The 27096-nt window shown below is 40.9% G+C and overlaps 1 protein-coding gene across 2 annotated transcripts in view; it reads right to left on the bottom strand.

Moving 5' to 3' along the window:
• The window catches only part of LOC140734964 (protein kinase C-binding protein NELL2-like), a 320968-nt gene that overhangs the window by 193394 nt on the left and 100478 nt on the right, over nucleotides 1-27096 (bottom strand). For both annotated transcript variants that reach the window (XM_073059717.1, XM_073059716.1), the window contains exon 12: nucleotides 24248-24376. In XM_073059717.1, the coding sequence (XP_072915818.1) occupies nucleotides 24248-24376 (129 nt within the window). The remainder of the gene's footprint in view (nucleotides 1-24247; nucleotides 24377-27096) is intronic.

A 27096-nucleotide genomic window follows, 5' to 3' on the forward strand; every position in this document is an offset into this window, starting at 1 on the left:
TTGACCTGATCAGCTTGGGTGACCCCACCAAAAACTAAAGCATAAAGCCCTGACTCCAGCCAAAGTAGGTCTCTGGGCATTGAGGTGAAGCCAAGTTACAGCCTGGTTAATTCATTCCATATAATATGAAGAAAAGACAGCCGACAGAGGATTCAGTGTTGGTTATAGGACTCAATAACATCCCAGCTGCAGTACTAAAGTCCAATGCTCCAAAACTACATACATCTCCAACCAAGCTGTTCAAGTACAGCTACAACATTGCAAGTCCTATGGCTAATTGCTTCCCAATCTGCCTAATTACCAGCAAAGTTATGGAAGTGGTCCTCACCAGCATCAACAAATGGCACTTACTCACCAACAACCTGTTTGCAGATGCCCAGCTTGAGTTATGCCATACCTTGAGTGATGAGGTTCAGACCTCATGACACCTTTGATTCAAAAGCAGGGCAAAAAGTGCAGGGTAGCGTAGCCTGTAGCCGTTAACACAACACTTTACAACGCCAGTGAGTGGCGTTCCATTCCTGCTGCTGTCTGAAAGGAGTTTGTACATTTTTCCCGTGACCGCCTGGGTTTCTTTCGAGTGCTCCAATTTCCTACTCCCATTCCAAAGATGTACAGGTAAGTTGTGGTTATGCTCTGTTGGTGCATCAGCTGGAAAAGTGAGCTAAAAACAGTGGATGGAATTTAAGATGAGGACACAGCCACAGCCTCCTACCCCGGTGAGATAGGGACACGCCTGTCCGAATATGCAAAGTCAGCTCCGGTGGACTGGGAGGATGAGATCTACAGTGAGATCAAACGACCAGGAAGGAGGTACTGTGGAAGAGAGCGGAAGGCATGACAGGGCACAGAATAAGTCAAGCTCATCCACTGCAATCAAGGAAGACACCAGTTTGTGATATTTGTTCTGAAGTCACGAGGGTGGAGCTGCCCCAGTGCAATGGCTTTTTCACAATCTCTTTCACATAGACATCTGTCATCGTCTGACACAACAGACGACCACCAACCTCACCAACATCCCTAAAGGTATGGGTGGGTAGGTTAAGGAAAATTTGGGAGGGAAGAGATTTTATTCATGTTTGCAAAACATTTGTTTGATAAAGGAACAACAGAGGAGGACTAGCACACAGTTAATCTTAGTTCTTATTTAAATGCAATTCAGAGAACTGAAGGACCAACATCCCAACAAGAATAGTAAGAAAGATAATGGAATATTCATTCAAAGACAAGTTAGAAAAATACCTAGAAACCAATGATAAAAGTATAGACCGTACAGGTTTTGAAAGGAAATGCTGTGCTAATTTGACATCGAGTTTTTTGTAGAAGTTTGCTGTTTCATTATGTGTCGTGTTGTATGACATAAGTGATCATGGTCTTTCCATGACCATGAGTGTCTTTTTCTACAGAAGTGGTTTGCCATTGTCTTCGTCTGGGCAGCGTCTTTACAAGATGGATGACCCCAGCCATTATAAATACTCGTCAGAGATTGTCTGCCTTGCCTCTGGATGCATAACCAGGACTTGTGATGTGCATCAGCTGCTCATACGACCATCCACTACCTGATCCCATGGCTTCACGTGACCATGAACGGGAGCTAAGCAGGTACTACACCTTGCCCGAAGGTGACCTGTAGACTAGCAGAGGGAGGGAGCATCTTACACCTCCTTTTGTAGAAGCATATCTCCACCCTGCCACCCTTGCAGAGGCAACAATGGATAAAGAAGCAGATATAATATTTTTACTCTCAGAGTCCTTCACCGTGAATATGTTTGCAGAACATGGAGCCGGGTGTAGAGAACAAAATTTTCAGAATAAATATCATGCTGCCCTCTAAAGACAACACTATGACATTTAAGGGACAACTGCTTGGATTAACAAAAGGTCAGAGGTGATATTTCTCAGGGATCAGTTCCAGCAATGTTTATAGACAATTTACACTAATGATTTGGACTCGGGCATCCATTCTAAATTTGCAGATGACATCAGATTGGGTAGTGAAGCTAAAACTGAAAACATGGTTTAAAAAAGTCAGGAATATAATTAGTAAGTTCTCAGAATTCTTACTTGCTTAAAATATAGAGAAGGAGGTGGTGGCGCATTTTGTTAAGAAGTTCCAGTCAAATTTTAAAATAACAGAAAAGGGAACAAGGGGTGTCATGTATTTAATATTTCAGTATTATTTGGGGCATTACAGTAGTGTAGTAGTTAGCACAACACTTTACAGTACAAGCAACCACGGTTCAATTCCGCTACTGCCTGTAAGGCCTATGTAAGTTTGTACTATAAACTGCCTATAAGGAGTTTGTACATTCTCCCTGTGACCATATGGGTTTCATCCAGCAATTCTGGTTTCCTCCCAAGATCCAAAGATGTACAAGTTGGTAGGTTATTTGGTCACTTTTAAATGTCCCATGATTAGGCTAGGGTTAAATCAGGGGATTACTAGGTAGTGTGGCTCGAAAAGCTGAGAGTGTGTGAGTGAGAGTGTGTGTGAGTGAGAGTGTGAGAGTGTGTGAGTGTGCCTGTAAAAAGTATTCAACCCCTTCAAGTTAGTATTTATTAGGTGCACCTTTGTCAGTAATTACAGCCTTGAGTCTGTGTGGATAGGTCTCTATCAGCTTTGCACATTTGGACACTGCAAATTTTCTCCATTCTTCTTTACAAAACTGCTCAAGCTCTGTCAGATTGCATGGGGATCATGAGCGAACAGCCTTTTTCAAGATCAGCCACAAATTCTCAATTGGATTGAGGTCTGGACTCTGACTTAGCCATCCCAGGATATTAACTTTGTTGTTTTTAAGCCATTACTGTGTGTCTTTGGCTTTATGCTTGGGGTCATTGTCTTGCTGGAAAACAAATCTCCCAAGTTGCAGTTCTCTTGCAGACTGCATCAGGTTTTCCTCCAGGATTTCCTTGTAATTTGCTGCATTCATTTTACCCTCTACCTTCACAAGCCTTCCAGGGCTGCTGCAGTGAAGCATCCCCACAGCACGATGCAGCCACCACCATGCTTCACGGTAGGGACGGTGTGTTTTTGATGATGTGTGGTGTTCAGCTTTTGCCAGACATAGCTTTTTGTCTGATGGCCAAAATCTCAATTTTGGTTTCATCAGACAATAGAACCTCCTTCCAGCTGGCTTCAGAATCTCCAACATGCCTTCTGAAAAACTCCAGCCAAAATGTCATGCAAGTTTTTTTTCCAATAGTGGCTTTCTCTTTGCCACTCTCCCATAAAGCTGTGACTGGTGAAGCACCCGGGCAACAATTTTTATATGTGCAGTCTCTCCCATCTCAGCCACTGAAGCTTGCAACTCCTCTAAAGTTGTCATAGGTCTCTTGGTGGCCTCCCTCACTAGTCCCCTTCTTGCACAGTCACTCAGTTTTTGAGGCAGATTTACAGCGATGCCATATTCTTACCATTTTAGATGATTGACTTAACTGTACTCCAAGGAATATTCAGTGACTTGGAAAATTTTCTTGTATCCAAAAACACCTTCTAGATACAGGTGTATTTTTACTGCTATCAATTGAAACACCTTGACTGCACACAGGTCTCCAAAAACAGATCTCAAGTTAACTAATATGTTCTAGAACCAATTGGCTGCACCAGTGATGATTTAGTATGTCATACTAAAAGGGGTGAATATTTATACAATCAATTATTTTGTGTTTTATATCTGTAATTAATTTAGATTACTTTGTAGAGATCTGTTTTCATTTTGACACAAAAGTCTTTTTCTGTTGATCATTGTCAAAAAAAGCCAAACTAAATCCACAGTGATTCAATGTTGTAAAACAATAAAACATGAAAGGGGGTTGAATACTTTTTATAGGCACTATACACACACACACACACACACACACACACACACACACACACACACACACACACACACACACACACACACAGAGTATATAGTTTGATTTAATACAGGTTATATGTAAAAATGTGAATTGGACACTTCATCACACTCCCATGTAACACATGGGTACCTTGCTTAAAGTAAACACAAAGATAGACCTGTATTCCTGGATTCCTGTCTCTTTCTTAGAATTAGTTTAATGTTTTGAAGATGCAAACATAACAAGGGGCAAGATAGAAATATCACTAAGCAGTGACAGGTGATGAAACTGACTAGAAAGAAACACACTTGAAGATACATTTCTAGATGAACAGAACTAAGAAGACAGTGCTGGCCCAGAGAAACATGTATTATAACTTTGGTTAGCCCAATTATTATGAATCTCTGGAACAGAAATATATAAAGCGAATGATACACAAGATTGAGGTCAAAATTGAAAGGTTACATAAATTGCAAGGAGTGAACTAGTGGGGCATTTCTCTCAGAATGAGTCGGTTGAGTAGAGGTCTGCTGGAGATTTGCTAAGACAACACATAGGAAACCCAGGAAACAAGGTGGCATATGCAAACTCCACACAGACAGCAATGGAGGCCAGGACTGAATCTTGTTACTGGAGCTGTAAGGTAACAGCTCTACCTGCTGCAAATGTGCTACACACAAGGACAGAGTTTTTATTGATTGATTGAGATACAAAGAATAGGCCCAACTGGCCCTTCAACGCCATGCCACCCAGCAATCCCCCGACTTAATCCTAGCCTAATCACAGGACAATTTACAATGACCAGCTAACTTACCAGCAGTAGGTCTTTGGATTGTGGGAGGAAACCAGAGCACTTGGAAGAAACCCACGCAGTCACAAGGAGAACATACAAACTCCTTACAGGCAGTGGAGGGAATTGAACTTGGGTCGCTGGTACTATAAAGCATTGTGCTAACCACTACACTACTGTGCTGCCCAAGAATACAAAGAATACAGAGCGTGGAACACCCAACACAATGGGCAATTGAGGTAAACAACATAAGTACACAGAAGAAAGCTAAATGAACTAAAACTAAATAAAGCTAAATAAAAGCTAATAAAAGCTAAATGGAGCATTTGTCGGCTCGGATTGTATTCATTAGAGTATAGAAGAATGAAAGGGGATCTCATAGAAACATTTGGAATGTTGAAAGGGTTGGACAGAGTAGATGTGGAAAGGCTGTTTCCCTTGGTGGGTGAGTCCAGGACAAGAGGTCACAGTCTTAGAATTAGAGGGTACCCATTTAAAACAGAGATGAGGAGAAATTTTTTTAGCCAGAGGATCATGGATTTATGGAATTCGTTGCCACATACAGCTGTGGAGGCCCAATCATTGGGGGTTTTTAAGGAGGAGATTGACAGGTATCTAATTAGTCAGGGTATCAAGGGATATGGGAAAAAAGCCGGAAATTGGAACTAGACGGGAGAATAGTTTAGCTCATGGTGGAGTGGCGGAGCAGACTCGATAGGCCGAATGGCCTACTTCTGCTCCCTTGTCTTGTGATCTTGTGAACACATGAGAAGGAAGTGAAAAGAATCTGAAGTGGCTTGGACATGTGAAGCATAAAACAAACTGCAGGAGGAACTCAGCAGGTCAGTCAGCAACTGTGGATGAAACTAGACGGTGTATGTTTCAGGTCAAGACCTTTCACCTGGATGGAAAAAGCAGTACAGATGAGTCAACTCACAATGTCTACTGTTCATTTCAATTCACAGATGCTGCCTAAACCATGGAGATCCTCCTGAAGTTTTCTTTTCCTCCTTTCTGCTCCAAATTCCGGTACCCTCAGTATTGTGTGTTTCCATCGAAAGTATACAGTGAATACTGGCCTCAAATATTAGAAGTCAGCTTTCCCATTCAGTGCCGTGGACTCCACACAGCCCCGTTGGTTTCTGTACTTCATTCTATCCTCCACATTTCACTATCTTCTACATTCTAGGATTTCAGCATTTATCCTCTCTCAGTATTCAGCCAAGTTCAGGATTCTGCTCAAGTAAACTATGACTTCACCTTCTTAAATGTTTGCTATATTAAGCAAAGAAGTATTTCACTGGAGTCTGATGTTCTTATGAAATATATATGTCACAATCAAAATTCCACAGAAATGCACACCAAGACTTTCCCTCTTACATAGCCCTCTGGTTTTCTGTCATCCAGGGGCCTATCTAAGGGTTGCTTAAATGCCCCTAAAAGACCCGGGTTCAGCTCCGCCAGTGACTGTAAGGAGTTTGTACGTTCTTCCCTTGACCATGTAGATTTCCTCTGGGTGGTCCAGTTTCCTCCCACATTCCCAAGACGTACGGTTTTAAGTCGCTACAGTTGTGTATCGGCTAGTGTGACGCTATTACAACTCGGGTCGTTCTGGAGTTTGGAGTTCAATTCCAGCGCCGTTCTGTAAGGCGTCTCTGTACGTCCTCCCAGTGGAATGCGTGGGATTTCCCCGTGGTGCTCGGATTTCCTCCCATAGTCCAAAAACGTGCCAGGTAGGGTAATTGGTTATTGCGACTTGTTCCGTGATTAGATTAGGGTTAATGTTGTTTGTCAGGATTGTTGGGGTGGGTTAGGGCTGGAAGAGCCTGCTCTGCACTATATCAGTAAATAAATAATAACTCATTTAAATTTGATTTTAAGTTATTAATTGAAGTCAACACTTTAGTGAATATTTTTTCCCATATATACAGTTTTCAACATAATGGTTTTAATGGACTCTAGGCCAAGGGCTCTTTGGAGCTTCTGCTGTATATGCGTGGTGGTTGTGGGGGGGAGTGGGGAGAAGGCTGGGATGGTTGGTTCTCCTGCTTGTGCGAAGGGAGGGGAGGATGGATAGGAGCTTCAATGTTTCTATCATTCACTCTATTGGGTTTCCTGTTTTGGGGATGTCGGTGAAGAGTACAAATTTCAGGTTGAATACTGCATACATACTCTGATATTAAATGAACCTTAGTGGGAGTGGGGAAGGGAGGGGGAGAGGGAGGGGGAGAGGGAGGGGGAGAGGGAGGGGGAGAGGGAGGGGGAGAGGGAGGGGGAGAGGGAGGGGGAGAGGGAGAGGGGGAGGGAGAGGGAGAGGGAGAGGGAGAGGGAGAGGGAGAGGGAGAGGGAGAGGGAGAGGGAGAGGGAGAGGGAGAGGGAGAGGGAGAGGGAGAGGGAGAGGGAGAGGGAGAGGGCGAGAGAATGAGAATATATATATATATATATACACACACTCCTGGCCTTTATGTTTGCTTTGATATTATCATTTATTTCCTTGTCAGGGTTTGAATGTCAAAAGGGCATTTTTTATAAATGTGTTGCCAGAGGCTGAGACTTGAGTTTACAATGAATGGAGGGCTAGAACAACAAGCCAGAAATTTGCATTTATATATCTTGTTATTGTTGTACTTATCACAAAACATGTCCAATGAATTATTGTGAAATGTACTGATCGACTTCAGGCAAATGCAACAAGTATTTTATAAATGGCAAGACCATAAATTATACTGAAATACCATAGCAATAATTCTGCCTGTGTTGAATCGGAGAGGAATACACAGGTTGATTCCAGAAGAACATCTCACTATTCTTCGAATCTTTTGGCATTCAATGCACCATTATAACAGACAAGTACAACCTTAGCTTAATGTCAAGGGGTGGTACATCTAATAAAGCAATATGCCTTCAATAATGAACAACAAATTGCAAAATACATGCCCAGATCACAGTAGTTTCAATCATAAGCCTCCAGTTTAGAGGATAGGACACTCAAAAATTAAGGCAAGGTTGGAATGATCTTGGTTCCTGGACCCTCAACACTCGAACAGTGTTAGAGTGACTGCACTTCAGAAGTATGACATTGTCTCTAAGTCAATGAGATGATGGGAAATATTATATATGTGTACTTTCGTATTATTCCTCAGTTTCTCCTAGAATCATAGAAAAGTACAGCACAGAAACAGGTCCTTCAGCCTATCTAGTCCATGCTAAACTACTTCTCTGTTATTAATTAGCTTCATCAAGAAATACAATACAACCTCAACATTTGCAGATTTTCTGTATTATTGTCGGAATAATCTGCTATTACTTCCTGCTCTTTTTTTTATTTTATAGAGATACAGTATGGAAAGAGCCCTTACAGCCCTTTGAGCCGAGCCGCCCAGTAATCCCCCGATTTAATCCTAGCCTAAGCACGTGACAATTTACAATGACAAGTTAACCTGCCAACCGGTATTTTTTTTTGTACTGTGGGAGGAAACTGGAGCACCCAGAGGAAACCCACACAGTCACAGGGAGAACGTAAAAACTCCTTACAGGCAGTGACCGAGTCGTTGGTAATGCATTGTGCTGACCACTGCACTACCGTGCCACCCAGTCTGAGGAAGAATTCTTCAGGATAAGAAAGAAGTTAACCGGGGTACCCCCTGCTAATATTTATACTGACCTGCTCTTAGCCAAAAATACTTCACACAGGAGTAGAAATTTGTCTCCTTGACAAAATTGAGGGGGGGGAAAAAAGAGGAAAAAAGTCAGATGTTATAAATGACCCCTTATCAGTGCTTATGGCACTGTACAAGCACACAATATTGCATTTACCGCTTTGCAACATTCCGGGCTGCAGAAAATGCGGCAAATGCTTAATGGAACTGTTTTGGATCCTAACTCTTGTTGAAGGATTGTGTTGTATAACAGGAGACCCGATAATCAACAATCCTTATTCTGCTATGCTGTTACCAGTAGCTTCTTCTTAGTTTAATCAAGGAGCTCCTTGTTAGTTTCTGTGTGCTTCCGGCGATATAAAATGTCTTTGCACTACCTAAAAGCCAGCACTTCAAAGTGGCATGCTTGCATTGCAGTGAACATAACTCAATTACGGTGGCAGCTGTAAGATTGAGGTTCAACCTCTGTTGCTGCGTATAAAGACATTTTATGTTCTCCCCATGATCGTGTGGATTTAGTCCGAGTGCTCCAGCTTCCTCCCACAATCCAGAGACTTACGGTTAGGGTTAGCGACTTGCAGGCATGTTATGTTGGCACTGGAAACATGGCACCACTCGTGGGCTGCCCAGCACAAACCTTGCTGATTTGATTTGATGCAAATGACGCATTTCACTCGAATGCATACATTTCACCGTACGTGATATCTTTCGAAACTAATCCTTCATTTCCAGCTGTGCATTCTGATCTTAAAATACTTGATTATGCTGAGAAGGCACTAGTGCTGCATCTCCTGCATTGCAATGACACACTAATGCAAGCTTGAATCATTTTAAACATGCATATATATTTTAGAAAAGGTTTCTTTGATACCGGTAGGAACAAAAGGCTCCTCTGACTCCAAATTTGCTGCAAATTTTCAAACAAAGAACATAAGAGATAGGAGCAGGAGTAGGCCAATCGGCCCCTCAAGCTTGCTCCGCCATTCAAAAAGATCATGGCTGATCCAATCTTAACTCTAGTTTTCACCGAATCCCACAAGGCAACAGTGCCAACCAACAGGGCACCATGCCGCCCATTTTATTTTATTATTCATCCCGCCCAAACCCATGTGATCACCCAGGGATAAAAAACCGAGTTGCCAATTGAGGAGAAAAAATCTGGAAAATTCCTCTCCAACCCATCCAGGCTATTGAAAACTGGTCCAGGAGATCACATGGCTGATCTAAACCTAGCCTCATGTCCACTTACCTGCTCGCTCACCGTATCCCCTAATGCCATTTTTATCCAGGAAAATGTCTATCTCCATTTTGAATTTATTGAGTGTAGTAGCTTCCACAGCTCTCTGGGGCAGTAAAGCTCAGTTCCTTTCCTGAAATCATTGCATAGACAATGCCTACCTTTTTAAGATGCTCTCTAAAACCAATGTCTTAATCAAACTTTCACTGTTCCACCTCAATATATCTTGTGTGGCGCAGCATCAAGATTGATTTGAATAATGCTGCTTATGGAACACAGTGTCGTGAAGTGTGCAATCATTCACTTTGGGAGAAGATGTAAAAGCATAGACGATTTTCTAAATGGAGAGAAAATTCAAACAGCTGAGGTGCAAAGGAACGTGGGAACTCTCGTGCTGCATTCCCTAAAAGGTTCATTTGCAAGCTGAGTCAGTGGCGCAGAAGGCAAATGTGATGTTATTATTCATTTCAAGAGGACTAGAATGTAAAAGCAAGGATGTAATGTTGAGGCCTCAGTTGGAGTATTGTGAGCTGTTTTGGGCCCCTTATCTACGAGAGGATTTGCTAACTTTGGAGAGGATTCGAAGGAGATTCATGAAAACGGTTCTGGGATTCTTGGCTCTATAAGGCACTCGTGAGACCACACTTGGAGTATTGTGCGCAGTTTTGGGCTCCTTATTTTAGAAAGGATATTCTTACATTGGAGAGGGTTCAGAGAAGATTTATAAGAATGATTCCGGGAATGAAAGGGTTACCATATGAGGAACGTCTGGCAGCTCTTGGGCTGTATTCCCTGGAGTTCAGGAAAATGAGGGGGGGGGGGGATGTCATAGAAACATGCCGAATGTTAAAAGGCCTGAACATATTAGATATGTCAAGGTTATTTCCCATGGTAGGGGATTCTAAGACAAGAGGGCATGACTTCAGGATTGAAGGACGTCCATTTAGAACTGAGATGTGGAGAAATTACTTTAGTCAGATGGTGGTAAATCTGTGAAATTTGTTGCCTCGAGCAGCTGTGGAGGCCAAATCATTGGGTGTATTTAAGGTAGAGATAGATAGGTTCTTGATTAGCCAGGGCATCAAGGGGTATGGGGTGAAGGCAGGAGAGTGGGGATGACGGGAAAAATTGGATCATCCCATGATTGAATGGCAGAGCAGACATGATGGGCCGAATGGCTTACTTCTGCTCCAATTCTTATGGTCTTATGGATTGAAAGGATTGTCATATGAGGAGTGTTTGATGACTCTGGGCCTCTGTTCACTGGAATTCAGAAGAATGAGGGGTGACCTCATTGAAACCGATCAAATATTAAATGTGGAGAGAATGTTTCCTATGGTGGGAGAGTCTAAGACCAGAGGACACAGTCTCAGAATAGAGGGACATTGTTTTAGAATAGAGATGAGGAGGAATTTCTTTAGCCAGAGCATGGTGAATCTGTGGAGTTTGTGCCACAGGTGGCTGTGGAGTTCAAGTCTTAATAAGGCGTATTTAAGGCAGAGGTTGATAGATTCTTGATTAGTCAGGGCATGAAGGAATATGGGGAGATGGCAGGAGATGGAGTCTGAGAGGGAAAATGGATCAGCCATGATTAAATGGTGGAGCAGACTCGATGGGCCAAATGGCCTGATGCTGCTCTTATATCTTTTGGTCTTGTAAGTATCCTTGTACTTTACTGAGTTGAAGGTGCTGCATTATTAAAGTCAGCTTAACAACTGGAATGTTCCATTTCCACTTGGTAAAATAATGTTATTGGCAGCTTGTGCATAAAATATAAAGGAAACACAGGATTGAAATTCAAGCCCACAACACTAAGCACCAAGTGTGCGTTATCCTGACAAAAGGGAGAATGGAAGTGGAATGTGAGCACTAGACAGAAGGAGGTCACTCTAGATTTATGGGAAGTGCAAAATTTAGCACAGATCAGTCGGGCCAAATAGCTCATCTCTGTGCTATTTCTTGCATAACTGATAAAAACCTCAGCAGTGAAAGCAAAGTGTTGTTTAATTCAGTCAGCTAATAAATACTTAATGTTCATATATCAGCAAGGACAGGAAGATGAATTTATATCATATTTTATTAAAGTAAAACTCTCCGCTCTACATGACCTACTTTGCTCCGTTAACAATATGAGTACATTGGGTTGGAGGGCTGGGGAGAGGATTTAGCAATTTTTAGCTATTTTGGGTACAGCGTCTTAATTAATCTCAACACCCCAGCAACATTTGAAAGGACGACTCTTTAAGACGGAGATGAGGAGGAATTTCTTTAGCCAGAGGGTGGTGAACCTGTGGAATTCATTGCCACAGATGGCCGTCATGGCCAAGGCATTGGGTATATTTAAGGCAGAGGTTGGTGGGTTCTTGCTTAGTCACGGAATGAAGGGATTTGGGGAGAAGGAAGAGATTGGGGCTGAAGGAGAAATGGATCAGCCATGATGAAATGGCAGAGCAGACTCATTGGGCCAAATGGCCTGATTCTGCTCCTATATCTTATGGTCTTATTTGTTTCCATCTGATCATCTGTAGCCTATTTAAACCCAGCTCTGGAAGTTGATAGGCTCTTGAGTAGTTTGCCTGTTCATCACGTGCCATGTTGTATGATGTGGGTGTTCATGGTCTTTCCATGACCATGATTGTTCTGGGCAAATTTTTCCACAGAAGTGGTTTGCTATTGCCTTCTTCTGGGGAGTGTCTTTGCAAGATGTGTAACCCCAGTTATTATCAATAATCTTCAGAGATTGCCTGCCTTGCATCTGGTTGCATTACCAGGACATGATATACACCAGCTGCTCCCAGGCTTCATGTGACCCCTGATTGGAGGGGTGGGGGGTCTAAGCAGGTGCTACACCTTGCCCAAGGGTGACCTGCAGGCTAGCAGGTGCTCCTTACACCTATTTTGGTAGAGATACATCTCCAACCAATCTTGATTTGGAAAGGTTTCAAAGGTTATGGAGAGAAAGCAGAAGGGGCTGTGAGGGATAATAAATGAGCCATGATGGAATGGCAGTGCAGACTCAATGGGCTGAATGGCCTAATTCAGCTCCTATGTCTTATGTCAATTAAATGATGTAATCTTTTTACATAAGCAAACAGCGAGTGGTATGCAACAGTTTTCCAAAGGTCAACTTTTCTCGTACAGAAATTGAAACTGCCAATCACAGAAGAACTAAGTTCAAAACAGTAGCATCACTGCACTGTGAAAGATGATCTTATTTTAAAAAGTTTTCCCATTAGTATAAACTTATTATTTTTTTAAAAAAAGAGTGCAAAATAGAAAACTGACATCAATTTACTTTGTATTTGAAGAAAATGTTATTTTAAGACAAAAAAATGACATAAGTCAGGTCTTCAATAACATCTAGGAACTCCAAAATCCTTACGGCTTTCCCTCTTTATGTCCTCACTGCAAGGACCCATTGACATGACAGATTACCAGCTTGCTTTACATTTCTGCCAAATGTGTTTTTGTTGTAACTGGTGACAAGAAATCTGGAATAAAAGGCTGCCATTGCTTAAAAATTTTCAACTGATGGCTGTCATCCAAGGAAAAGACTAGCTTCACAGACTCTTGGCCAAGTGATAATGAGTGGAAATCAACTGAGACATTACAGAATCATGGTAGGAAAGGCAATGCCATTGATTCTGTTCTGTTGTTCAGTTCGTTTGTGGCAATCCACACCTCAATCCCATTTATCAACCTTTATGTTTGTTCTAAGTTCAAAGTAAATTTATTATCAAAGTACATATATGTCAACAAATACTACCCTGAGATTCATTTTCTTGCAGGAATTCACAGTAGAACGAAGAAATACAATAGAATCAAAGAAAAACAACACACAAAGACAACAAGCAACCAACGTGCAAAAGGAGACAAACTGTAAATACAATAAAAATAATAATAACACTGAGAACACAAGTCGTAGAATCCTTGAAAATGAGTCTATAAAAAAAGACCATGAGATATAGGAGCAGAATTAGGCCATCGAGTCTTTTCCACCAATTCATCATGGCTGATCCATTTCCCTCTCAGTCGCGATCTCTTGACTTCACCCCATATCATCCACAAACTTAGCCACAAAACCATCAAGTCTGTCATTGACATACAACATAAAAAGAAGCAGTCCTAACATAGACTCCTGTGGAACACCGTTGGTCACTGACAGCCAACCACAAAAGGCTCCCTTTATATCCATCCTTTGCCTCCTACCAGCCACTGCTTCATCCATTCTAGTTTCTTTCCTGTAATACCATGGGTTCTTAACTTGTTAAGTAGCCACATGCCTTGCACCTTGTCAAAGGCCTTCTGAAAATCCAAGTACATGATGGCCACCAATTCCCCTTTGTCTATCATGCTTGTTATTTCTTCAAAGAATTCCAACAGATTTGTCAGGCAAGATTTTCCCTCAAGGAAACCATGCTGACTACAGCCTATTTTATCATATGCCTCCAAGCACCCAGCAACCACATTCTTAACAATTGACTCCAACTTCATCCCAACAATTGGGATCAAACTAACTGGCCTATAATTTCCTTTCTTTTGCCTCTGTCCTTTCTTGAAGAGTGGAGTGACATTTAGAATTTCCCAGTCTTCCAGAATCATTCTTGAATCTAGTAATTCTTGAAATATCATTATCAATGCCTCCACAATCTCTTCAGCCACCTCTTTCAGAACCCTGGGGCGTACACCATCTGGTCCAGGTGATTTATCTATATTCACACCTTACAGTTTCTCAAAAACCTTTGCCCTAGTATTGGCAACTTCACACACTTCTCACCCCTGACACTCTGGAATTTCCACCATACTGCTGGTATCTTCACCATGAATACTAATGCAAAACACTTATTCCGTTCATCGGCCATTTCTTTGTCCCTCATTAGTACCTCTCCAGCTTCGTTCCCCAGTGGTCCAATATCCACTCTCACCTCTCCTTTACACTTTATGTATCTGAAGAAACTTTTCTTATCTTCTTTAATATTATTAGCTAGCTTACTTGTGTATTCTATCTTTTCCTTTTTAATGACATTTTTAGTTGCCTTCTGTTGATTTCTATAAGCTTCCCAATTCTCAAATTTTCCACTAAATTTGGTCTGTTATATGCCCTCTCTTTGGCTTTTATTTTGGCTTTGACTTCTCTTATTAACAATGGTTGTGTCATCCTCATTTTAAAATGCTACTTCATCTTTGCGATATACAGTATATGTCCTGTGCCTTTTCATTTGCTTTCAGAAATTCCAGCCATTGCTGCTCTGCCATCATCCATGCCAGTGTTCTTTTCCAGTCGGTTTTGGCCACCTCCTCTCTCATGCCTCTGAAATTCCCTTTACTCCACTGTAACACTGATATATCTGACTTTAGCTTCTTCTCAAATTTTAGGGTGAATATGATCATATTATGATCACTCTTCCCAAAGGGTTCTTTTACCTTAATCTCTCTAATCAATTCTGGATCATTGCACAACATGCAATTCAGAAGAGCTGATCCCCCTAGTAGACTCAACCACGAGTTACTCTAAAAAGCCACCTTGAGTCCATAGGTTGTGTTCAATGATCAGTTTAGATGCTGCCTGACTTGATATTTTTAGTTATTTACTGCAAGGCCACTTTGTTGTGGATTCTCCAAAAGACACTAGTCGCTCTGTATTAATTTATGCATTATAAATAAACCACCCCTCCATAGAAACTGCCTGATCTGCTGAGTTCCTCCAGCATTTTGTGCATGTTGCTCTGGATTTCCAGCATCCACAGATTTTCTCATGTTTGTGACAAGACAATAAGAGCTAAGTTTATGATTCTTTCCTTTCCTCCTTCCCCCAACCAATTAATAAAAATAGCACAGATTTATAAACAACTCATGGGCTCTCATTTTAATCAATTCCTCGAATTCTTACCAAATGCTCTCTGGAAGTACTTTTAGTACAGGCTTTTTATGGCAGTTTAATGACTTCTCATCCCTTTAAACCATTGTCATGAGCCCCGTGGGCCTCTGCTGCTTCCGGTAGTGCCTTGGGCTTCTAGATTTCTCGAGCACCTGTATTTACTAATTGTTATCATAACTAGAGTTGTTAAGCCCTTGTGATTTCTGTTTAATCTTGTTGAGTTAATTGTGTTTGGCACAGCTTGCCTGCATTGTACGATTATTTAAAGGGATCTCTTGTTTAGCACCGTAGCAGAATCCTCTTACATTTGTGGAGAATGATTTGTCTCAGGGTGTTGCTCAGTTGTGCCTCTAATACTCTGTTGGTGTTCCTATGTCAAACCCTTATGTTTCCGTCTCTTCATGGGGAGTCTGCCATTCCTCCACACCTGGGTTCAGTCCTGCGATCACACACTGTGATAGGCATTCCTTCACAAAATGCTACTTTTATGACTCTTCCCTTCTCTAATAAATCAAGCATGAAGATCAACCACATTATTTGCTTACAGATGCTTTCCTTTAGATGGTTTAAAGGGAAGCTGTTGAACTGTAACTTCCTTTCCCATACATGAGTAAATCCTCCCAAATACGCAGATAGCCTCGAACTTCTAACTGGATGCAGGTCACTTGCCTCATTAGTTGGGATATTATACAACTTCAAATTTGTAATAAGCTCATTACACTGTTCCTTCTTAAGCCTGATGTTGTGATCCCAATCTTTTAATCCCATTTTAATTTATTAAATTTGCCTTTATTAATAGGATTAAACTTAAAAACAGAATACATAATTCAACCGTTAGCTCTGGTGTACATCATTCACCAAATGAGTACAGACCAACCAGAAAGCTGTGATTTGTGGCCCCTACTTTCTAGGGAAAGCAAAAAACATTTATTCCTTTATCATAGTCAGATCAGTGTCTCAGAATGTAAACAGTCATGTTTTGATTGTGTGGCTTCTCTTAACACAGCAGCCACTATCATGTTCTTCTAGGTCAACTTCTGTGGATCAAGCAACAAATGATGCATTGAACAATCCAATCCATTGGACAATAAAAGCTCCTAAATTTTTATCTAATCAGAATCAATGTTAATATTGGGGTCTTTGTGAAACTTTTATAGAATATCCTTCCATGCTGCAGATAAAATCATGAGATATGGGAGCAGAATTAGGCCATTTAGCCCATCGTCTGCTCTTCCAATTCATCATAGCTGATCAAATTTTCCTCTCAGCCCCAATCTCCTACCCTCTCCCCGTATTCCTTCACACCCTAAATAATCAAGAATCTATCAATCTCTGCCTTAAATATACATAAAGACTTGGACTCCACAGTTGCCTGCGGCAACGAATTCCACAGATTTACAACTCTTCACATCCACTCTATGAAGTCCTTACACCACTCAATAGGTTATGGATATTTATGGATATCCATTATTAAGAACCCCCATCGCCCAGGATGTGCCCTCTTCTAATTGTTACCATCAGGAGGAGATACAGAAGCCTGAAGACACACACTCAATGATCCAGGAACAGTTTCTTCCCTTCTTCCATCCAATTTCTAAATGGATATTAAACCCAAATGACCACACTACTTTTTTATATTTTTACTCTCCTTATTTAACTATTTGTCATATATTCTTATACCGTAACTCACTTTTATTCTCCATTATGATGTATTGCATTGTACTGCTGCCACAAAGACAACAAATTTCATGATCATATGCCAATGACATTGAACCTGATTCTGATATCTGATGGCTTTGTAATTTACTTGCATGGGAGGACCAAAGCAGATACTACATCAGTGTTGAGTGCTGTCTTTTGCACACTGGTTGAACGGCCAGTTAGTGTGGTCTTTCACCGACTCTGTTAATATTCTATGGATTTATTGAGCATGCCCACAAGAAAAAGAATCTCAGGGTTGTATATGGTGAGATATTAAACTTTCGATAATAAATTTACATTGATTGGCATTTTTGACAAACTCAAGCATCTGCATACGGATGGCTCAGATAACTTTGACTTCATAAAAAGCGACTGGTTGTATACTTGTTCCCTACTTGTGTTTACTGCCGATTACAAAGTGTCTTTTTTACTTCCGCACAGGTTGCGTAAAGAGTGCTGCTTATTGAGGTAGATTTCATTTTTGTCGAGGTGCATTTAGAGCCAAATACATTTTTACTGGAGAGGATAGTGTCATGGTTCTTACTGACAGACCTCAGCTGCTTCCTGATGCTTACCGGGATGAGTACAATCTAATAATGAATTTTCTGTGCACTGAGCAAAGTAGATTATCATATCTTCCATAATGACCTTTTGTACTGATTTTTGTTCTATGGTATTTCCACTCATTTAATGCCCCACAGGATTTATCTACTTGCATAATAATGATATTCTTTCCCAAATGTGAAGTTATTAGTTGGCTGTATGTTGGAATCAACAATGAAATTTTAAAGATTAGCCTTAAATTCACTCAGGAGCTAAGCTCCCACACAATTAATAAGATATTGCATTCTGGACACTGAATTCAAGGTATTCTCCACTCAAGTAATTGACTCTTACAACTCCTTGGTGCCTGCATCATTTATAAATCCTGGTACTGTTGTGCCCATTAAGCAACTGTTCCAACTGCCTGCAGTTGGTTAGAAACCTGTAATTTTAATAATTTTATTAGCACAATATTTAAATTAATCCTTCACTGGGATTCCTTATAAACCCTTACCTACCCCCACATCAGCTGCAAATGCCCTTTGTCAGGATGCCTGGCATTTGGAGGTAGAATCAATTATAGTGCGAGACTGCTGCCTGGGTCCATAATTTCCTTGTTATTTTTTAAATAATGGAAAATTGTAAAGCCTCTGAATGAATCATAAGGGGAGCCTTTCGTTATGCGTGGACCCTGCAAGAAACTTTACATTGTCTGACATTTGTGATATTGTTTGCTCTTTGGGTCCTCTAAACCCAGTAATAAATTGTGGCATATCTAGCATTGCAAAAGATCCAAAAGTGGTTTACAGAAATGATAAAAGATAAAATAAAAGATGACACCAAGTAAAAGAAAATATTAAAAGAGATGAACAGAGGTTGACCAAGAGAGGGAGGTGGAACACACACAAAATGCTGGAGGACCTCAGCAGGTCAGGCAGCATCCACACGGAAGAATAAAGAATCAATGTTTCGGGTTGAGACCCATCATCAGGACATATGATAATTTACATGATTACTCAGATTTCCAACATCTGTAGAATCTCTTGTGTCTATGAGAGGGAGGTGAAAACACTTGGGGATAGGATTCCAGACTTTGGCAATGAAGGGTGGAATGGAATGGAATGGGTGATGCACAGAAGGACAGAACTGAGGAGTAGAGTAGACTTCTGGAAGAGTCTGGTGTTGTAAGACATTTGCAGAGTTGGGAAATCATTGGGTATGAAGGATTGTGGGTGAGGAATATATAACCAAGCTATTGCTGGAACATTAGCCATTTAGTACTAAGTACAGGAAATAACTGCACTCTTCAGCTGGAGTCCAGACTGACATAATTAACTTCACCTCATGCTGCTTTCTCCTTACAGACAACACAGATTCAGCTGTATTTATCACATGTACATCAAAACATACAGTGAAACAACACACATAATATGCTGGTGGAGCGCAGCAGGCCAGGGAGCATCTATAGGGAGAAGTACAGTCGACATTTCGGGTCAAGACCCTTCGTCAGAACTAACGGAAAAAAGAAAGAGTAAGAGATTTGAAAGTGGGAGAGGGAGGGCGAGACCTGAAATGATAGGAGAAGACAGGAGAGGGAGGGATGATGCTAAGAGCTGGGAAGTTGATTGGCAAAAGGGATACAAGGCTGGAGAAGGGGGAGTATCATAGGGCGGAAGGCCTAGGGAGAAAGAAAGGAGGAGGGGAGCACCAGAGGAAAATGGAGAACAGGCAAGGAGTTATTGTGAGAAGGAAAGAGAGAAAAAAAATATTAAAAATTAAAAATTAGGGATAGGGTAAGAAGGGGAGGAGGGACATTAATGGAAGTTAGAGAAATCAATGTTCATGCCATCAGCTTGGAGGCTCCCTGTGAAATATGTCATTTGCGTTAACAACCAACACAACGCAAGGATGTGTTAGGGGCAGCTCACAAACATCATGACACATTCCATTGCCAACCTAGCACATTCACCGTGCTCAGCAGAACACAACGAGCAACCAAACAGCAAAACAAACCCCATTCCTCCCTCACACCCAACGTACACACACAGTCCTCCATCTCCAGGATACTGCAATGTCTTAACACCCTTCAGTGACCTTCTCTTGTAGCTTATTCAAGGCAAACTATTGCTGAATGTGGGCATTGGAAATGCATTGTGCTGCTCCATTTGCAGCACATCAACAAGCCCCGTTCACCCCTCTCACCCAATGCACATACATAGTCTGCTAACCCCAATGTCTCAACTCCCTTTGGTAACCTCTTGGGGCTTATTTAAGGCATGCTGCTCTGTTCACAGTACACCAACAGAACATATTGCAGAATCACATTGAAAACAATCTCCATCTCTACTATAAAGCAGAAATACACTCAGCTACTTCATATTGATCAGACCATTGTTAAATATCATAAATGTGGCATATATTGCAAGCAGAATTATGCAGTCGTATAACATTGGTCTAGTTTTAGTATGAAACTAATTTAACTCAGTTAAAACCTATTCATTTTGAATTATAAATCAGATTATATGGACTATCAAGGCATTCCTCTAATAAGTTTTATTTTAGTCCATTCCAATATATTGTTGTGAAATATATGATCAAATGAAAAAGGATCTAGTGCTTTCCTGGTGTATATGATGAATAAACTCTTCTCGGGCTTCCAGCCAGGAAAAATTGTTTAACAAAGATGAAGATCTTGCTCTAAATAAGAACTGGAATTTGATTTTGTACAAGGTGGGACAGGGGATACCTGATTGGATGAGGACTAACCAATCAGGAGGGACAGACGATGGAGGTATAAATACCACTGGACTACACATGCCCAGGCATCATCCCTGATGAAGCTGGGACAGTTTATCTTCGAAACGTCAGTTAAAATCGATACTTGTACCCTGTTGGAAGCCCAAAAAGAGTTTATTTGTCATAAGATCAAATGTTAATGATATTAATATTTATATAGAATACTGTCTAAGAAGATTCAGCAGACCACGTGGCATGTATTTGTCCTTTATCGGTCTGATGTTCTGTCAAACATTTTCTACACCAAGGGTTCCCAACTTTTTTTATGCAACGGACCCCAGGTTGGTAGCCCCTGTTCTATACAGATCTTTATGATTCAACTCCAGGGACATTACTAAGTTGGTTAAAGCACCAATCAAATAGAGGAATTCTTAAAGACAGCAAACCAGTCAGTAAAAACCTAATGAAAATTCACCCACCTAAAATGTTAACTCTAATTCTCTCTCCAAGGACTGAAATAATTCCATCATTTCCTGTTTTAAAATTTTTACCTTTCTCAATACGAAGTAAAGTTTAAGACATTAAAACAAGGGATAGAATCTAAATTCTCATCTAAAATTTTATAAAATCTAATAAAATTTTTGAAACACTATTCTGAAGGAATTAAAGTCACACATGCATGAGTGACATTTGTCAAGACCAGACACATTCATATGTTCATGGTGTTAAACAGCATGGAAGCAGGTCCCTGTCTGAGTTGAACGAAATGCCTCTAAACTAATCCCATGAGTCTGTGTTCAGCTCAGATTCCTCTAAAACCTTTCCAATCCATGTAACTGTCCTAATGTACTTTAAATGTTTTAATTGTAGGTATCTCCACCACCTACTCCAGCAACTCATTCCATATACTGTACTTACTACTCTCTGCCTGAGCGATTCACCCCTCAGATATTCACCTTAAACCATGCCTCTAGTTTTGGTCTCTCCTACCCTGGGAAAAAGACTAAACATCTACCTTATCTGTGCCTCATATAATTTTATAAACGTCTATTGTTACGGTACGCACCGACCGCGCCAGCCTCCGGGGTTTAGACGCTCCGATTTTCCAGAGTAGGGATAGCTGGCATGGTCCCTTTAAAGACTCTGGCTCACTCCGCTAATTGGGGGCTATGTTTTGCTGCCAAGATTTGGATATTTAAAGAGCCCCTGAACGCAGATTTGGAGCTCAATCATCAGATTTGGTTCAGTCTGCAATTGCGTTTAGGATCTCTGTCTCTGTTTTTCATACAGAGAGTTGTGTGTCCATGAAATGCCAGTGATGGTGGTAGAGTCGGATACAATAGGGTCTTTTAAGAGACTCATAGATAGGTACATGGAGCTTAGAAAAATAGAGAGCTATGCGGTAGGGAAATTCCAGGCATTTTCCAGAGTAAGTTACATTGTCAGCACAACATTGTGGGCTGAAGGGCCTGTAATGTGCTGTAGATTTCTATGTTCCATGTTCTATTTGCATTCTCGTCTGGTCTTATCAGGTTCTTATCTAACATCTAGTCAGGAATGTGTTCTCGTCTCAGTCTCAAAATCCTGTCTTGTATACTCCAGCACTTGGGTCCTTACCATCCTCACCTACGCCTGTGAGGTCATCCTCAGCCTCCTGCGCTCTGAGGAAATAATACCAGCCTATTCAATCTTCCCTTGTAACTCAAGTCTTTCTGTACAGACTGCATCCTTGATCTCCATTCTTGATTCTCCACTGAATGTTTCCTCAGTGAAACATTTAAAAAATGAATAACATTTTTAATGGTAGAATAGCATGCCCAAGAATAAAATTAATGCCAAATCAGTGTGAATCACCTCAGCCGAGATGACACAATTCACCCTGTGAAGGAACACTGACAGCGAGTGGTAAATTTCTGTGCTAAATTGCACATGGATGAGAAGTGCAGTCAGTTTTATAAAGCTGTAACTGTGAACAGCTCATTATCACTCAATTGTAAATTCCAAGTCAATTTTATAGTAACACATTAGATACTCAACTTCTCACTTAGACACGAAACTGAAAATGTGCATCACTGAAACAGTTTAATTTCCATTTGCAATTGCCCGGAAAGGAAAGGAAAATCACATAGTTTCTATCAAAGGAAGGCATTGAGCAGTACTCAAGAAAGTTTGATCAGCACTACACCGTTATTAAACAACACACTCAAGATGCTGGAGCAACTCCACTGGTCAGGTAGCATCTATGAAGAGGAGTAAACAATCAAGATTCAAGATTGTTTAGTGTCATTTCCAGTACACAAATGTAAAGGGCAATGAAATAATTGTTACTCCAGATCCAATACAGCACAAAAATATAATAAGATAAAGAACACAATAATAAAAAAAAGCACAATAAATAAATACACAAGATAGCTTATATCCATAGATTGATTACAGTCCGTAAAGTGATGCTAGGCACAGAATTGTCTGTACATAAGGTGACTCTCTCAGGAAATGATAAAATAGTGGCAATGGGAGTGAATGAGTTAGTGGGTAGAGGTGTTGATCAGCCTTACAGCTTGAGGTAAGTAACTGTTTTTGAGTCTGGTGGTCCTGGCGTGGATGTTGCATAGCCTCGTCCCTGATTGGAGTGGGAAAAACAGCGCATGAGCAGGGTGGGTATGATCTTGCATGGTGTTACTGGCCCTTTGCCAGCAACCATCTGTATATATCCTCGACGATGGGTAGACCGGTGCTGGTGATGCGTTGGGCAGTTCTGACTACCCGTGGCAGAGACTTCCTGTCTGATGCAGCGCAGTTTCTGTACCAGGCAGTGATGCTCTTTACTGCACAGCTGTAGAATGACATGAGTATAGATGTGCATAGCCCAGCTCTCCTCAGCCTTCTGAGAAGACAGAGATGTTGCTGAGCTTTTCTGACTGTGTAGTGTATGTTCTGGGACCATGAGAGGTTTATTATTAGGTTTAACTTTGAGGTTAAAATGTGCCTCTATATGGTTAGCTTGTAAAAAATAGCTTAAAATACATCTGCAAATGTAAATTCTGTTCATAGAAAAATTATATCATATGTAGATGTATAGAAGCATAAATCCTTAAAAACAAGAGATTCTGCAGATGCTGGGAATCCAGAGGAAAACGCATATAATGCTGAAGGAACTCAGCTGGTCAGACAACATTTATGAAAAAGAATAAACAAAAATTTAAAACTTCTTCAAGGTAGGCATCCTCAAAGAGATTTGATGAATGATCTTAGTCCAATACATTGACTGTTTATTCCTCTCTATGGATGCGGCCTGACCTGCCCTGTAGGAGTGTAAGTGCTCTGAAAAAAACCCCGCAGATGCAAGAAATCTGAAATTAAAAAAAGAGGAAATGCTGAAGCATTAGTGGATAGAGAAGTGTTAAAATTAGAGGTCAGAAAATCCATGAAGGTACGCAAAGGCAAATCTGTTTACCACTAGAGATATGGGATGTTGAAACAGTTGAAATTTGTTGGGAAGTTGTAAAATGTAGGCAATGATGGACAGCAAAATGTTGTGGTGGTACAAGTCAGCTGCTGTTCCCTGTCATGCCTTGCAGTGCATTGGGCAGAATTTTTGATGTTTCCATAGCATTTGACTGTTCTATTTTCCAAAGCCAAGTTGCTAGCTTGATGCTGATAAAAAAAAGCATGCAAGGAGTCGGACAGATTTGAACTCAGGACCATTTGCCTCAAAGTCCAGTACTGATGCCACTCCACCACCAGCCGGCACAGATCAGCTGGGGTCTAATTAAGTGAAGGGGTAAATAGATTATGATTTGTGTTGTTATTCTTTTTCAATAATTAGTCATGGACTAGAACCATTGTCACTAAACACTAACCTTCACAGTAAGCTTCATCATCACGGAGAGGTGTGAAGCCAACTTTACATCTGCAAATTGAGCCAGCTTCCAAGTTTACACATTCAGAATTCTCAATGCAATTGGAGTTCTCAGCACAAAAGTCATAACCTAGAATGATAAAGAATAAATGAATGGAGGACATTAATTCCAGTCGTAATCTAATCACAGTCCAGTCTTTTTGACCTTCATTATAATACATTGCTAGTTATAAAACTAAGTGCTTAAGAGTTCATTTAATGATAGGCACCTTCCCTTAACCTCACTTTTGTATGTAACTTTTTCCTTATTTAATACACTACAATATGGTTCTGCTCATCCCGGTACCTTGATCAAGTCGTTCCCATAATATGAGTCCATACGTCAAGAAGTGAAAATTCGCCCAAGGGGTAGCAGTAGCATTGCTTAAAGGATGGTTTTAGGTTACTACAAGCTTTAGTAGTCTAGTGCTAGAATTACAGTATTTATTATTTAATCCACTTTTCCATATAAATTATTTTAATTTTTTTTATTGAGATACAGTGTGGAATAGGCCCTTCTAGGCCTTCAAGCCACACCACCCAGTAATCCTCCAGCTTAACCCTAGCCTAATCATGGGGCAATTTACACTGACCAACTAGCTTACCAGCCGGTCCGTCTTTGGACTGTGGGAGGAAACCGAAGCACCCAGAGGAAACCCACACAGTCTCAGAGAGAACGCACAAACTCCTTACAGGCAGCCGCCGGTATTTTTTCTATGAAACTAATTTACAGAGGGATCCTGTCAGCATGAATATTCCACTTCTCACTACTCACTATCGAGAAAGGAATTCAATAAGCAACCTTTCCTTACAAGCGAATACATTCTGAGAAGTAAGCGGAATACTCTGCCTGCCATTCCCTTTAATTATTTCATCATATTCCAATTAATTATTTGTTATGAAATTTCATGGAATGGTGTAGCATGAGACCAAAATATATTTAAAAAGGTGAAAGGGGCAAGTGTTTTAACACAAAGAGTGGTGGATGCCTTGAATGCACTGCCATGGTTAGTAGAACATAGAAAACCTACAGCACAATACAGGCCCTTCAGCCCACAAAGCTGTGCTGAACATGTCCTTACCTTAGAAATTACTCTAGGGTTACCTATAGCCTTCTATTTTTCTAAGCTCCATGTACCTATCCAGGAGTCTCTTAAAAGACCCTATCGTATCCACCTCCACTATTGTCGCTGGCAGCCTATTCCACGCACTCACCACTCTCTGCATAAAAAAAATTACCCGACACCTCCTCTGTACCTGCTTCCAAGCACCTTAAAACTGTGCCCTCTCATGTTAGCCATTTCAGCCCTGGGAAAAAGCCTCTGACTATCCACACAATCAATGCCTCTCATCATTTCATACAACATCATCTTGGCGTTGGAGCAAGTATGATCGAGACCTTTAACGAGACCTTTAAAAGGCTCCTAGACAGGTATATGAATTTGCAAAGAATGGAGGGATATGGACATTGTGTGGGCAGAAGGGATTAGTTTATTTTTGTGTCTAATTACTAGTTTAATTAGTTCAGCATAACATTAAAGGACAAAAGGTCTGTCGCTATGTCATGTTGTTCTAAGGTTTATGTTCTAATAATCTGTTAAATGAGAGGGATTCTCCAGAGGTGCTGAACCTACACAAATTGTTGGATCATTAGTGTTAATCTGCCTATTATCAAAATTAGATAGTCTTGCTGTGATTTTTCCCTTGAACTTATGGCAACCTTGAAACCAAGATTAAACTATATTGATGGACCCAATCACTAATATAATGTTGTTTGTTTGGATATTAGTTTTTGTACTTGTGTATAATGTTTTCATTCTTTGGTCGAAAAAGTTGTTCTCAGTTCTCTTGGGGTGGTATTGCAGTGTAATGGTTAGCACAATGCTTTATGGTACAGGTGACGCAGTTTCAATTCCCGCCACTGTCTCCCCATGACTGCGTGGGTTTCCTCCCACGATCGAAAGACGTACTAGTTGGTAGGTTAATTGGTTATTGTAAATTGTCCTGTGATTAGGGTAGGGTTAAATCGGGGGATTGCTAGCCAGCACGGCTCAGTGGGCTGGAAGGGCCTATTCCGTAGTGTATCTCAATAAATAAATAATTACAGTTTTCTCGCTCCAAAGAAGCAAGAAAAGCCCAGGCTAATTCAATTTTCAACAGTTTCTCTTGTGGGCTAGGGTTTACCCTTATTCTCTCTTAGTGACAACGATCACAAAGGAATATACGGCCTTAAGACGTAGGAGCCAAATTTTTGTTGTTGTTGTGGTGCAGTCAGAGATGCTCCCATTGATAATTTCTGACAATATTTATACTCTCTTTGTGCAGCTTAGATGGAATTCTGAAATCCTTTATTAATTGACTGATTATGAAACATTCACCCACTATAGGAATCATCCTCTCCATATCCACTCTACCTAGGCCTTTCAATATTTGATAGGTTTCAATTAGCTTCCCCTTCATTTCTCTATACTCCGGCAAGTACGGGACCAGAGCCATCAAACGCTCCTCATACATTAACCCTTACATTCCCAGAATCATTCTTGTGAACCTCCTCTGAACCCTCTCCAATGCCAGCACATCTTTTCTTAGATAAGGGGCCCAAAACTGCTCACAATACTCCAAGTGCGGTCTGACCAATGCTTTGTAAAGCCTCAGCATTACATCCTTGCCTTTGTATTCTGGGCTTCTCGAAATGGATGCTAAAATTTGCTTTCCTTTCCACTGACTCAACCTGCAAGTTAACCTTTAGGGAATTATGCATGAGGACTCCCAAGTTCCTGTGCACCTCCGATTTTTCAATTTTCTCCCTGT

The sequence above is a fragment of the Hemitrygon akajei genome, chromosome 10, assembly GCF_048418815.1.
Source record: "Hemitrygon akajei chromosome 10, sHemAka1.3, whole genome shotgun sequence".
In the NCBI taxonomy this organism is placed as follows: domain Eukaryota; kingdom Metazoa; phylum Chordata; class Chondrichthyes; order Myliobatiformes; family Dasyatidae; genus Hemitrygon; species Hemitrygon akajei.